Below are 13,765 nucleotides of genomic sequence, written 5' to 3' on the forward strand. Positions count from 1 at the left end.
ACTGAAGAACCCAGGCACAGCCCTGGCCTGTGTAGCTCAGTTGGTTGGGCATCAGCCCCATGTACCAAAGGTTGCTGGTTTGATTCCCCAGCCAAGACACATGCCCAGGTTATAGGCTCCATCCCCAGTAGAGGGCATGCAGGAGGTAGTCCATCAATTCCTGGTCAGGGCATATGCCGGGGTTGTGGGCTTGATCCCCGGGGGCGGGGGGGGTGGGGGGGGAAGGAAGGGTACATGTAGGAGGCAGCCTATCAATATTCTGCTATCACATTGATGTTTTTTTTTCTCTCTCCCTCTCCCCCCCCCTCTAAAAATCAATAAAGAAAATATTAAAAAAAGAGAAAAATCTAGGCACATAGTCATATAGTCATAAAGAGGTCGGCTCCACCTATCACCAGCATATGCACTTTGCCTTTGCTCTAGATTTGAAAATATGCAGGGGACCACCCTGAGGACTTATTTATTTAGTGTCTCCTTTAGTGTCTTTATTCACCCAAAATTACCTTTTGCATGTCTTTTGGTGCTTATACTTTTTTTTTTTTAACAGTAGTATATATTACTTTCTTTTCTTGGTGCATATACTTCCAAAGAGTAGTCATCTGTGAGGAGAGATCTATCTAATCATTGGTGGTTGAAGCTTGCTAAGGTTGTTCATCGAAGCCAGTGTCAAACTCACACACTGAAAATATATTGCTATTCATGGTTTTTCAAATGCAAATGGGGTGGAGAGTTGCTCCAGGTTAGAAAAAACTCCAAATGCCAAAGCCGTTCTTGAAATTTAGACATAGTGGTAGCAATGATATCTTCAGTGAGTTTGGGAACTTTTAAAATCAACTGACTATCATTTAAGGGATGACACAAGTTTATGCTCCAGTAAAAACGTTTCCTAGAAATAAAAAAGCAAATCAATTGGGATTTTTCTGATTAAGTCTCCACAATTGTAATCTGGCCAACAGTGACTGTCACTAACACATTGCAGAGTTGAAACTAACATTCCACGTATTGACTTGGAGATTGTCAGCCAGCATGATCATGCCGGGTTATAAGCTTTCTGCTTGGTTTTCAGAACTGTTTCTAAACCTGGGAGGTTGTTTCCTTAAGTAGATTTGAGGGGCTTGGGCATATCTGACTGCTAATGTGGCAATCTCCTTCATTACAGAAAAAATCAAGAAAACTTCGAATTGGTTGATACAGATGCTCAGGTTTAGTGTAGACACCCAAGGGTCACTGCCCATGGGACTTCCCCTGGTATCTGAATCTGGCTGCCCTGGCCCTAAGGTACCCTTACATTCACCTGCTCCATGACTTTCAGCTCCCAGCGGGGAGGTCTGGGTGGGGAAGTCCAGAAAATAAATGGTATTCACCAGTGGTGATCACCTCATTCCCCCTCCTTCTATACTTCATCAGTTGGAAGGTGTAGAAATAAAACACATGGACATTGGGGGTTTTGTGAGAAGGAGCCAGTCAACTTTGCGTTTAGGGAGAATGACAGTGTTCACACCCACGCTTTCTGGCGCTGTCATCTTCGCCAAGAAAGGAACTGCAGAACACCTTTTAAGTAAAATGCAACCCAGCTGTCCACACTCAACCTAAGGCTCCCAACTCTTCCCACTGGGAGTACAAAGTCCCAGCAGAGCCCAGCACAGTCTGGCTTTTTTTTCTGATTGTGTCTCTTAAGAAAACAACACAGCCCAGCCGGCGGGGCTCAATTGTTGAGCTTTGACCGATGAACCAGGAGGTCATGGTTCAATTCCAAGTCAGGGCATATGCCCGGGTTTCCGATTAAGTTTCCACAGTGTGAGGCCTGCAGGAGGCAGCTGATCAATGATTCTCTCTCATTATTGATGTTTCTCTCCCTCTCCCTTCCTCTCTGAAATAAAAAATAATAATATTAAATAAAGAAAACAATACAGCTGAAATTCTCTTTTCCATCTCCGCAGCTGAGAATTAAACACATTTATAAAATATCAAAGTCAGAAAATGTGTTCCTTGGTGAGGTATTCATTACATGCATCAAATGAGAGGACATATGTCTCTAGAGAAATGGAAAGACATATGTCTAAGAGGATGACATTGCTTCATCTTCATTCTATACATCATTTTTTTCTGTTCTAATGTTCTCTAAATCCAAAGGGACAAGCCAGATAGTAAGTGGCCACAATCTATTAGAGAAGGCTCCATAGGCACGTGAAAGCAGAGTATGTATAGGAATCCTAGGACAAGTCCGCAAACTGAAATGTGCCCTTCTGTAGACACGTGTGAGTGTGTCTGCAGTTGTGTTTAGGGAGCATGAAGTTCGGGGGCATGTTGGTCATGATGGGAAGCGAAGGATGTTAGATCACATACTCAGGACTGTGTCTGATATCTAAGCCACAGAGAAGTGCAGTACCCACCTTATTTGTTGCATCAATAAATTTGACTCCTTTATATGAGACTGAAAGAATAATAGTAGGGACCTTCTTCATTTGCTCGGTGGACTTCTGAAATTAAAATTAGAGAGCTGTTAGAGCAGTTTGTGTTGCATGGCAACTGTAGCACATAATTTTTTCTCTTGAAAGATAAAAATGAGCTCTACACACACACACACACACACACACACACACGCATGCACCAAACGCACTCTCATGTAAATGTTACGTCTCCCTTCTCCTGGGCTTAGCTATGGTTTGGGCTTATACAGAGTTTGTCTCGCACTTGAGGCTCTGGAAGGAGCTTGCTCTGCTGCGTCACATGGACGAAGGGACACTCACTCCCCTCCACCCCCCACCTAAAGGAGAAATGCATGGCACTGCCTCCCACGGTGATTGCAAGTGACGATTCTTCTGACTCGAATTAGACCATGTCGGGTTTAACTCCAAGGGTGAGGTTAGCATGAATAAAATATATACCACCTCTCCTTTTTTCCTAGTCACTCTCTTTCTTCAGGGCGCAAGGTCTGTCTAAATACGCACTTACAAAAGGGATGTAAAATACATCGCTATGCATTTTTCTTGAGCCTGGCCAAATCTGTGACAGCTGATAGTGTATTTATAGCGGAATCACCGTGGCCACACAGGATGTAATGCCGCCTGTGACAACTAAGCAGTCTGGGTGCAGCCTGTGCTCGGAGCCACAGCAAAACCTGCCGGTCCAGGTAACCTACTTTGTCATTCAGCGCTACTCCGTTCTCTTAGGCCAAGTTCTCATGGTAGATGCTCACACTGGCTAAACACACTTAGAGTGTGCAGCTTGCAGCTTCATGCATCTGCAAGAAGTTTCTGCGTAATTTAGTATGTGCCTCTTCCGTTTAGTTGTACCACTCATCACAGGTCACTGACAGTCTGTTTACTTCTTCCCCGCTATGGATACTCCCCTAACAATCACATCCACAGCCAGAGGGACCTACCTGACAGTTAGCCTGATGCGTTTTCCAGACAAGACAGGTGGGAACATAACAGGAAAGAAAACACATAAAAAGGTGAGTTGAAACCATTTCAGTAATCCGCCAACCGCATACATTCATTAAAAAGTAAACAGAAGAGGCTTGATGGCTCTATGTGGACGCAGCGAAACCGTTATTTTAGGAATGCTGCAGGCTTTACAGACCCGTCTCTCCGTGTCTTCTGTTTTCTCATCATTCTGTTCACTGCATTGCACAGTCTTAGGACTGACATGCAGGAACCTTCTGCTGTGAGCGGTCCACTACCAGCCGTCTTGTGTATATTAAGGGAGTTGGGAGACAATATGAACTTTTTTGATTTCTTCGTTTACATGTACTTTCCAATTTTCTGTTTGTGAATTCTGACACTGGACCAGAATGAAAGGAAGCTTTTAGTTGGGTAGTGTGAATGATAGCCATTGAACTCAATAATGATAATTATACTGCCTCTCTCACTTGAGCCACTCAAAAGTGATTTTGTCCTAGTTATTTTGACACATCTTTTTGATAGTTACCATACCCATTTCAAAGATAAAGATAATGGATTTCTAAGAGGATTGCTACTTAGTATTTATTAGGTGTTTCATACAGTATAGAAAAAGCAGCTCTTTTGAAGGGCTTTTTTGTTGTTAATCCTCAACTGAAGAAAATTTTTTCCCATTGATTTTTAGAGAGAGTGGAAGGGAGGGAGGGAGAAGGAAAACAAGGAAAAGGGAGAGGGAGAGAGAGGAAGAGAGAGAGAGAGAGAGAGAGAGAGAGAGAGAGAGGGAGAGAGAGAGAAACATCTGTGTGAGACAGACACATGGAATGGTTGCCTCCCTCACATACCCCGACCGGGGCTGGGGATCAAACCTGCAACCCAGGTATGTGTCCTTGACCAGGAATGGAACCCGAGACCCTCCAGTGCTTTACTACTGAGCAACACAGGCCAGAGCTTGAGGGCCTTTCCAACGAGTTTTAAAATTACCCAGACTCACCAATTTTCTTTTGTGATTGCCAAGAAAAGACACTATGAAATTGGGATATGAGGTTAGATATTTTTACCTTTTTAATGCTTTATCCAACCAACTCTTAAGCATGTGCAAGATAAATCACAGGCCAGGCTAGGAGAAATGATGTGCAGTGTGCTGATTTTAAGGCAAAGCGGTGGGCTGAACTCTGGAAAGAGAGAGGGCTATGGCAGGCATGGGAAGGGGTTTGGTGGGCTGAATGTGCAGTTTGTGAAGAATTCTTTGCAAAGAGTAACAATGGATTGCAACGAAACACCTTGCCTATCTCTTGCCTCGAATATCGGGCATATTCTCCTGAACAGATCTATTGGTAACATGAAACAATATTTAACCACATAAGGTTAAAATATCAATATTTATTTAGTAATTAAGAAACCCCCTCCCAAATTAAAAATTAAAACAAGAAAAACCCAGTTGTCATTCATTTAGTGGTTATATTGGGCAGCTCATTGGGCTCTGGAAGAACTCAGAATCTATTTCAGGGGACATGAAACAGACCTCAGATTGTGTGCTAGCTGCAATTGGCTGAAGAGGGCTGTCTGAAGGGCTGTGTTGAGAAGGATTCTGAGCCTGTGTCTGGGCTCGTGGGAAAGAGGGCTGGGGATGAAGGTGCCCTGGGAGAGGGAGAGGAAGAGCAGCACGTTCCTGGCCTGGTCTGACAGAGTGAACGGCTACAAGTATTGACTAATGTGACAGAGATATGAACAAAGTGTCAACAGAGTACTGAGCAGGGAGAGCCTCAGTTTGCATGAGAGAGTGGGGCAAGACATTCATTCATTCATTCATTCATCCACTCAACAAACACTAATTGCCTGCCAGCTGGCTCTTAAAAGACAAATAGGAGCTGGGCTGGCATGGCTCAGTGGTTGAGCATAAACCTATGAACCAGCAGGTCAAGGTTCAATTCTAGGTCAGGGCACATGTCTGGGGTTGTGGGCTCCATCTCCAGTAGGGGGAGTGCAGGAGGCATCCAATCAATGATCCTCCCCATCATTGATGTTTCTATCTCTCTCTCCCTTTCTCTTCCTCTCTAAAATCAATAAAAATACATTTTTTAAATAAAAAAGAGAGACTTTATGTTTTTAATCCTCACCCAAGGATAAGAGAGAGAGAGAGAGAGAGAGAGAGAGAGAGCTCTATAATAAAATATATGTGTGTGTGTGTGTGTGTGTGTGTGTGTGTGTGTGTGTGTGTGTATGACAAGCAGGAATTTCCAGGTGGCAAAAGAGGCTGTTTTAGCAGCAGAATCAACATACACATACACATATGCCTGGAACTAAGAAAGAATGTGGTGGGTGTGGGCAATCATTAGGAGATGATGCTGGTGCAGTAGGTTTGGAAGATTGTGACCTGCTCCGCTAAGCTAGGATCCAGTGGCAGCTTCTAAGGAGGGAGTGAGACAGTCAAATCTGTGTCGCAGAGAGATAGCTCTGATTTCTCTCTCTCTCTCAACAAGGAGAGGCTGAGTGCAGGGAGGCAGGAAGCTCTGGTACAAACCCAACGAGAGAGCCTAAGCAGCCGGGATGAAGTAGAGGCGCTGGAGAATGCGCCAGGGAGCCACGGTTCCAATGAGGAGGCATCAAGAGGATCTGCTAACTGATCCGCCCGGAGATGAGAGAACGAGAGGATGTCACGGGTAAAGAGGCCATTCGCTGGGATAAGGAACACTGGAGGGGAGTATGCTTTTGCACACAATCCTTTTGAATGTGCTCAGTTTGATCATCAGTAAGAAATCAGAAACCAGAATCAGATCTGGATCCTGGCCCACGTGGCTCAGTTGGTTGAGTGTTATCCCATGCACCGAAAGGTTGCCGGTCCGATTCCCAGTCAGGGCACGTATCTTACTAAGGTTGCAGGTTTGATCCTTTGTCAGGGTGCATGTGAAAGGCAACTGATTCTCATTCTCTCTTTCTTTCTCTCTCTCTCTCTCTCTCTCTCTCTCTCTCTCTCTCTCCTTCCTCTCTAAAGTCAATAAAAACATATAAAAAAAGAATCAGATCTGGAAACCCACCCACATAGAGGATATGGCTGAAGAGATGGGAGCCGAGGGAGTGAGCAAAAGGAGGTCTAAGATCCACCCCTGAGGAAAGAGAATATTTACCAGCTGCAGCAGGAAGAAGAATCCATGAAAGAACCTGAAACAGAGCTGGAAGCAGCCTGAGAGCTGGTAGTCAAGAAGAAGATTCCTTCGGAGGTGGGAACAGTGCCTGATGCCCGAGGACTGAAGAGGCCTAGAAATCTGAGCCTGGCTTAGTGGCTGGCACACGGAGGAGCGGCTACTTTTATGGGGTCTCCTGGGTGAAATCTCTGGCGTTAGCAGCTAGAAAATTTGTTGCTGAGTTTATTAAGAGCCGCTTCAGAACGGTGGCAGCAGACAAAGAACACAGTGAATGTCCGTGAAAGGGAGTGGAGAGATGGGGCAGTCAGCGGGTCAGGACACACTCTCAGGCTGAAATGAAGGCATTAGCGGGGATTTCTGTCCTGATACAAAGATTCCACGTAATCTGCTCAGCAGAGCTGAACAGAGAAGGAAAGATAAAGGAGGGCCCTTTCTTTTTCTTTCCAGGGTGCCAAGAATCCCTGTCTCCTCACTGGAGGCAGGCTGGGGTGCTGTGCCGATGATGCAGGCTGTGACAGGCCCGTGTGAATGGCAGACAGTGCTGGGGGTGGCCATGCATCCCCATCGGCACCTGGTCACCGCTCACGTTACAGCACGCACTGCCAGGCAACACTGGTTTCTAGGGCCTATCTATCTGCAGCTTTGCTGGGGGGTTCACACTCCCATCTGTGTATGTTAAGAATCCAAGCCTTATTTATTTGTGTGTTTTTCTGTGTGGTTTGTTTTTGGTTAATCCTCACCCAATGGATATTTTCCCATGGAGATTTAGAAAGAGTGGAAGAGAGAAGGAAAGACAGAGAGAAACATCGATGTGAGAGAAACACATCGATTGGTTGCCTCCTGCACGAGCCCTGACCAGAGCCTGGGCCGGAGAGAAGCCTGCAACCAAGGTATGTACCCTTGACTGGAATTGAACCCAGGACCCTTTGGTCTGCAGGCCAATGCTCTATCCACTGAGCCAAACTGGCTAGGGTCAAGCCTTATTTATTTGTGTAAGCTGAATTGAACCGGTGACCTCTTGGTGTATGGGATGACGTTCAATCCATGGATCCATACCGCCCAGGCAAAACTGCCGTATTTAAGGGTCAAAAATGGCTAACTTGGAGCAGTTTCCTAGGGTTCCACGTACCAGCTGCTGAAATCCGTGACTGTTACATGAATGAGCAAATGAGTTCATGTATGGTAATGAGCATGACGCCGACGTTACCACAGTGCCAGCTCCTCCATGCACAGAGCTCAGCAAACTCTTAGAGAACCTCAGTGCCCGAGCCAGGCATGGAGGGCTTGAAGGAACTTGGAGGACCACAGATGTGATTAAAGATACACCAGGAGATTCCTATGGGGTGGCAAACGCTCCACTGATCTGGTGATTTTCCAGCCTCCAGGAGAGAAGCCTTCATTTCCGCAACAGAAATCTGGCTCTGATGGCGAGCGCTGAGATGAGGAAAGACCTCCTGGGAGGGCAGCTGGGAAGCTTCTCCCTCGGGAGGTCTTAGAGCAGCGGTTGCCCACCTTTCGGACCTCACGGACCGCCAGTGGTCCACTGGTTGGCGGCCGCTGTCTTAGAGATAGTTTGGGCATTTACCTGTCACTCATGACTCAGGGGTAAGTCTCCTTTGGCTGGGAAACCAGCTAAATGACCTCTCAAGGGCTTTTCTGGCCACAGGAACTCTGATACAGAGGCTGGGCGAACGCAGAGCCTGTGGGAGACCATGTGACATGAACAGACTGTGGGCAAGCAGCCATGCGAACTGCTCCTCCGGCCTTAGACACGGCTGCTGTCCCCCAGAGGAACTCACATCCGGGCCAAATCTGGCACAGCACAGAGCCATGCCTCCGTCTCCTTTCCTGCAGCTGGTTTGCAGGCACCGTGGCAGCAGGATCCTCCCAGGGCAGCCTGTCTATCAGCAGCCTCACTGGATGCCCAGCGGACCAAGGCTGTGGTGCCCGATCTCTCCAGTGCCTTTGAATCCTGTGGAGGGCTCGGTAAGTAACAGACTACGGGCTGAATAGTTGTCTCACCAAAATTCATGTTGAATTCTAACACCCAATGTGATAGTCCTGGGAGGTGGGGCCTTTGGGAGGTGATGAGACATGCGGGTGGGACCTCATGATTCTCTGTGCTTATGAAAGAGACCCCACGGAGCTCCCCTGCTGCTCCTGCCATTTGAGGATGCAGTGAAAAGACCGCTCTCTAGGAAGTAGGAAGAGAGCGCTCACCAGACATTGATCTGCCAGCTCCCTGACCCTGGACTTCCCAGCCTCCAGAGCTGTGGGGAGTAAATTTCTCCCTGTGTACGGTATTTTTGTTACAGCAGCCCGAACGGACAGACAGTAAGTCTGAGGTAAGGCCCAAGATTCTTTCCCTTTCCCTCTCTTTCTTTTTTCCTTTCTTCCTTTTCTTCCTTTCCTTTCCTTTCCTTTCCTTTCCTTTCCTTTCCTTTCCTTTCCTTTCCTTTCCTTTCCTTTCCTTTCCTTTCTTTTCCTTCCTTATTTCCTTCCTTCCTTCCTTCCTTCCTTCATCTATTTATCTATCCTATATAATAAAAGGCTAATATATAAATCACCCCCTCAGGAGTTTGACCAACCAAGAGTTCGACCGCTTGCTATGATGTGTGCTGACCACCAGGAGTGATGCAGAAGGAAGGAAGGCCCCAGCTGGCAGCCAGGGGAAGGAAGGCCCTGATCGGCCCTGATAGCCGGCCAGGCCTAGGGACCCTACCTGTGTATGAATTTTGTGCACTGGGCCTCTAGTCTATTTATAAAAAAACAATGCATGAAATTTGTGCAAGGGGCTTGGCCCCTGCAGCCACAGTGGCTGCCTCTGCCTTGGCCCCTGCTGCGGCGGCTTCGTCCGGTAGCTCGTCCGGTCTAATTAGTATATTATGCTTTTATTATTATAGTTGGTATTTTTTGTTGTTGATACTCACCTGAGAATATTTTTCCATTGAATTTTAGAGTGGTAGAGAGGGGGAGAGACACAAACTTTGATGTGAGAGAGACACATCGATTGGCTGCCTCCTACATGTGTCCTGACCGGGGCCGTGTTCGCCCAGCCTTTGTATCAGGGTTCCTATGGCCTGAAACTGAGGTATGTCCCTTGACCAGAATAAAACCAAGACCCATCAGTCCACAGGCTGACACTCTACCCACTGAGCAAAACTAGTTAGGGCTAAAAATATGCTTTTATTGATTTCAGAGAAGGAGAGATGCAAACATTGACTGGTTGTGCCCTGCAAGGCCCCTACTGGGGATCAAACCATCAACCCGGGCATGTACCCTGACCAGGAATCCAACCCTGACATGGAATGGAACCAGCAACCTCCTGGTGCATGGGACAACTCTCAACCAACTGAGCCACTCTGGCTGAGCGGATCCTGTATTTCTAACGCATTTTCCAGATGCCGTTAGTCTGGGGACCACACTTTGAGAACTTCTGCTCTAAAAACGCAGTTGATGAGTTTGATGGGAAGTCACTGTCAGAACCGCCCTCTGCTGCTGTGCAGGTAAACCGCGTCCTACATTAAGTCAGAGAGAAGTTAATTTACCAAAACACACTATTCTCCACTTGACAAGTGATTTCCAAAAACCCTTAGTTAGCACTCAACTGCAGCTCTCGGTCTTCAGAGCAATTAAGAGTTATTGAATTCTGCCACGATCTCTCAAGGGCTCTGAAAGTATAAAATGTTCTTCATAAAGACAGACTGTAGAATTACATCTAGGATAGATGTCGGTCAGACAGAGCCCATAAGCCCAGGGGTCATGCTGAAGATGTACAGTTTTCTAATGAAAGTTCCCCCGCTCTCCCTCCCCAGGAGCACATCCGAGATATTAAGTGTTTGCCCCTGTGACATGTGACAAGCAAACGTCAACACGTTTCCAGGTCCTGCTTCTGGGGGTCTGAACTGGGACAAGCTTTTTGGAAGGCAACCTGGCAACTCTTACCCAGTCTCAGGATGTGTATACCCACTGACTCAGCTATTCTACATTTAGTGGCTTATTCTAAGGACATAATCAGACCAGTTTTGAAAGAGTTAGGTATGGGGACATTACCCACAGTATTGGCTACAATTTGAAAAAATGGGAAATGACCTAACGAGAAGAACTGGTTAAATAAGTTTGGTTCAGTGATAAACTGGAATATTGACCAGCGACCACAAGTAATATTGGGGATGAATATTTACTAAAATAAAAACATTTCAAATTATATTGTTGTTTTTAAAAATAGATTATAAAACGACACACACAGAGTATTTCCATTTTTTTTTTGTAGAAAAGTGATGCCTACAAATGCATAAATAATTGGTCTGGGGATTTACATGTGAACAAGGTGTTTACCACCTCTCGGTGGTGCATTTACAGTGGTTTTTATTTCTCCTTTCTGTATCTCTACTTTAAAATTGGGTAATAGTGACCATGTATTGATTTTGTAATTAGAAAATGTAAAGTTTTAAAAATTTATGATTTTTTAAAGTTAAAAAAGCCAACTGTATATATGTGGGAAAAACCCCACTGACTTTTCAACCCATCACTTGTAAGTACAACTAAAGAATGTGTGTGTGTGTGTGTGTGTGTGAGATCATCTTGAATTTAAAAAGGGACCCAGTGATAAGCTCCTTCCTCCAGGAGGCACTGTAGTGCAGTGAATCAGGAGGGCATGTTTGGATTCCCGTCTAAGCTCTACCCCTTCTGAGCTGTGTGGCTAGGTATTTAACCTCTCTGCCTTAGTTACTTCATCTGTAAAATGGGTATGTTAATAGAGCATCTACTTTATAGAGCTGTTGTGAGGATTACATAATTCAGTGCTTGGCATGAGTGAACACCAACAGATTTTAGCTACTACTGTCATTCTGAGAATGAATGCTTTCACTTAGCTTTCTAAAGCACAGCACCCACTTGGTGAAAGAAAATAGAAGTCAAATAAAAATCTGTGAGTGTAACTGAATAATCTCTGTGCTACAAGCTAGGATGGCAGGGAAATGGTAGTTGCAACAATGAACATTCAGCAGAGCAATACACCTGGACCAATGACAACTGACTCAACACATCCAGAAAGAGAGTTTAAGACAAGTGGGAATTAAAGACAGGAGTGGGAATTATATGGGAGAAAAGTCATTAATAAGAGCAATAAAAAAAATAAAAAAGAAAGAACTAGGATATGAAGAGCAAACAGTACACATAACCAAAGCTCAGCAATAAAGAGTTAGAAGTGTGGATGTGTCTTTATGTGTAGTGCTATTTTAATGCACACACACACACACACACACACACATCTGTGGGCTTAGATCTGTATTCACCTGACTTGTGTAGTATTTGGGAGAGAGTGAAAGATAAAATATTTGATTCTTCCTGGAAACTTGGGCAACAGAGACTTTGAAAAACGTTGTTTATAAGTTTTTCCCAGCTGGTTCCTAAGAAGTAGTCCCTGAAATTATTTCTAAAAATGACAATTCCTCATAGAAGCGACTTGAGGGGTTTGTACAAGAACAGAAGAACTGGACACAACTTTAATTTGAATCTCCTCCAAGAAAAAGGGGTCTTACTTTAACATTTCATTTAATTCTAAAATTTAACTTTTTTTCAAGCTTTCCAATCCATTCTCCACCATTAGTTTCCTTATAAGCATAGGAAAGTATAAAAGTCTTAAAAAGAAAAGAAAAGAAAGATTCTTCACACTTCAACTACAGCACAGACAGTTATTTGGAAATCTATATATTGGAAAATTCACCTCTATAATTGCTTCCAGAAAGTTTAAAAATCATATAAGGGGAACAGAGTCAACAAGAAGTCTGAACTATGGTAAAACTAAGCCCTTTGGGAAATAATGGTTCTAAAACCGAAATCCACTGGGAATATTTGTTTATTCCTGACTTTAAAATAATTTAAAAATATTTCCTTCCTTACACGAGGAAGGCAGATTTCTACTTTCTTGCATTAAAAATAGGTATTTCTTTTTCTTTCTTTTTTAAGAGAGAAATTTCCTTGAGTACAAATACCTGTGAACAACACTAACCATCAACTATGGGCTCAGAGAATGTCATGTTTCAGAGAGTATTACATGAAATACCATGGCCTACCTCTTACAGAAGCAGATGTTTCCTAATAACATATTTAATTAGGGAAGTGATAGAGTCCTGTATATTAGTGACAATTAAGCCCTGGGGCAAAATTCAGGGCTGGGGGTTGGGGTATGTGTAAGTCTCAGGAAGCAAAATGGAATAGAACGTCCTCTGGCCATAGCAAATCCCTCCTTTCACTGAACATTGTGCCTCTTGGAATCTTAGAAGTGGGAGCTACTCATACCAAAGAGGTGCTGAAAGGCCAAAGCAATGAACTTACTGCTTTGTAAAGTTCAGTTCTGTGGACACATTATTTAAAAGAGGCAACTCCCAATTGATTTAAGGACAAATTACCACCTCAAAGTATAGAACTGCAAAATTACATACACTAAGTATCTACAATTTCTCTTCATTTTTCCCCCTTTTGGCAATGGCCTCTAACAACTGGAAATAAGTTTTGAAAACTCCCTTATATGTTGTGTAGAAAGAAAACCAAAGCAATGACTGGGACACTGGCATTATAGTTGGAGAAAAACATATGAAGTAATCCAAAGCAAATCTATCCATCAACGTATTTGTTTCTCAAACATTTGGTGGAAGAGATCAACGTGTTTTGAGACCCCTTACAGGCATTCCTTTATTGAACCATCACAACCACCTCATAAGATAGTTATTATACAGCAGGCCCAGGGGATACAATATCCACAATTCCTGCTTTCTAAGGGGCACGGGCATGAGTAACCTTATATTGTACAGGCAGACCTTGGAGATATTTTGGGTTAGTTCCAGATCACCACAATAAAGTGAATCCTGATCTTTTTGTTGGTGGAGGGTCTTGCCTTCAATTTGTGAAAAAAAAGCAACATCTGTGAAGTGCAATAAAACCAGGTCTGCCTATATGGTGTGAGGTGGTGAGGTGTGACGGAGGGAAGGTCCTGTGATCTGGAGAAGACGTTAGAGGGCATTGTATTCAGGGTCCCACAGCTGACGCTTCCTCTCAGAAATCCTTTCAGAAATGAAGACTGTCTCCGAGCACCAATTGAGCTGGAAAACCCAACCAGTAACATAAAAGGCATCACTAAACAACTATGTTCAGATTAAAATAAATATCTTAATGTTTTTAGATTTTAATTTTACATGTAAATGTCTCACAAAGTTA

General features: G+C 44.3%; 1 protein-coding gene across 6 annotated transcripts in view; it reads right to left on the reverse strand.

Annotated features, from left to right (window-relative positions):
- LOC102774146 (ankyrin repeat and sterile alpha motif domain-containing protein 1B-like) overlaps window positions 1-13,765 on the reverse strand; it is a 71,553-nt gene that overhangs the window by 23,294 nt on the left and 34,494 nt on the right. For all 6 annotated transcript variants that reach the window (XM_006773341.2, XM_006773340.2, XM_006773339.2 and 3 more), the window contains 2 exons: window positions 3,386-3,397; window positions 2,394-2,480 (listed from right to left, as the gene is read on the reverse strand). In XM_006773341.2, the coding sequence (XP_006773404.1) occupies window positions 2,394-2,480; window positions 3,386-3,397 (99 nt within the window). The remainder of the gene's footprint in view (window positions 1-2,393; window positions 2,481-3,385; window positions 3,398-13,765) is intronic.

The sequence above is a fragment of the Myotis davidii genome, unplaced genomic scaffold, assembly GCF_000327345.1.
Source record: "Myotis davidii unplaced genomic scaffold, ASM32734v1 scaffold267, whole genome shotgun sequence".
Taxonomy (NCBI): domain Eukaryota; kingdom Metazoa; phylum Chordata; class Mammalia; order Chiroptera; family Vespertilionidae; genus Myotis; species Myotis davidii.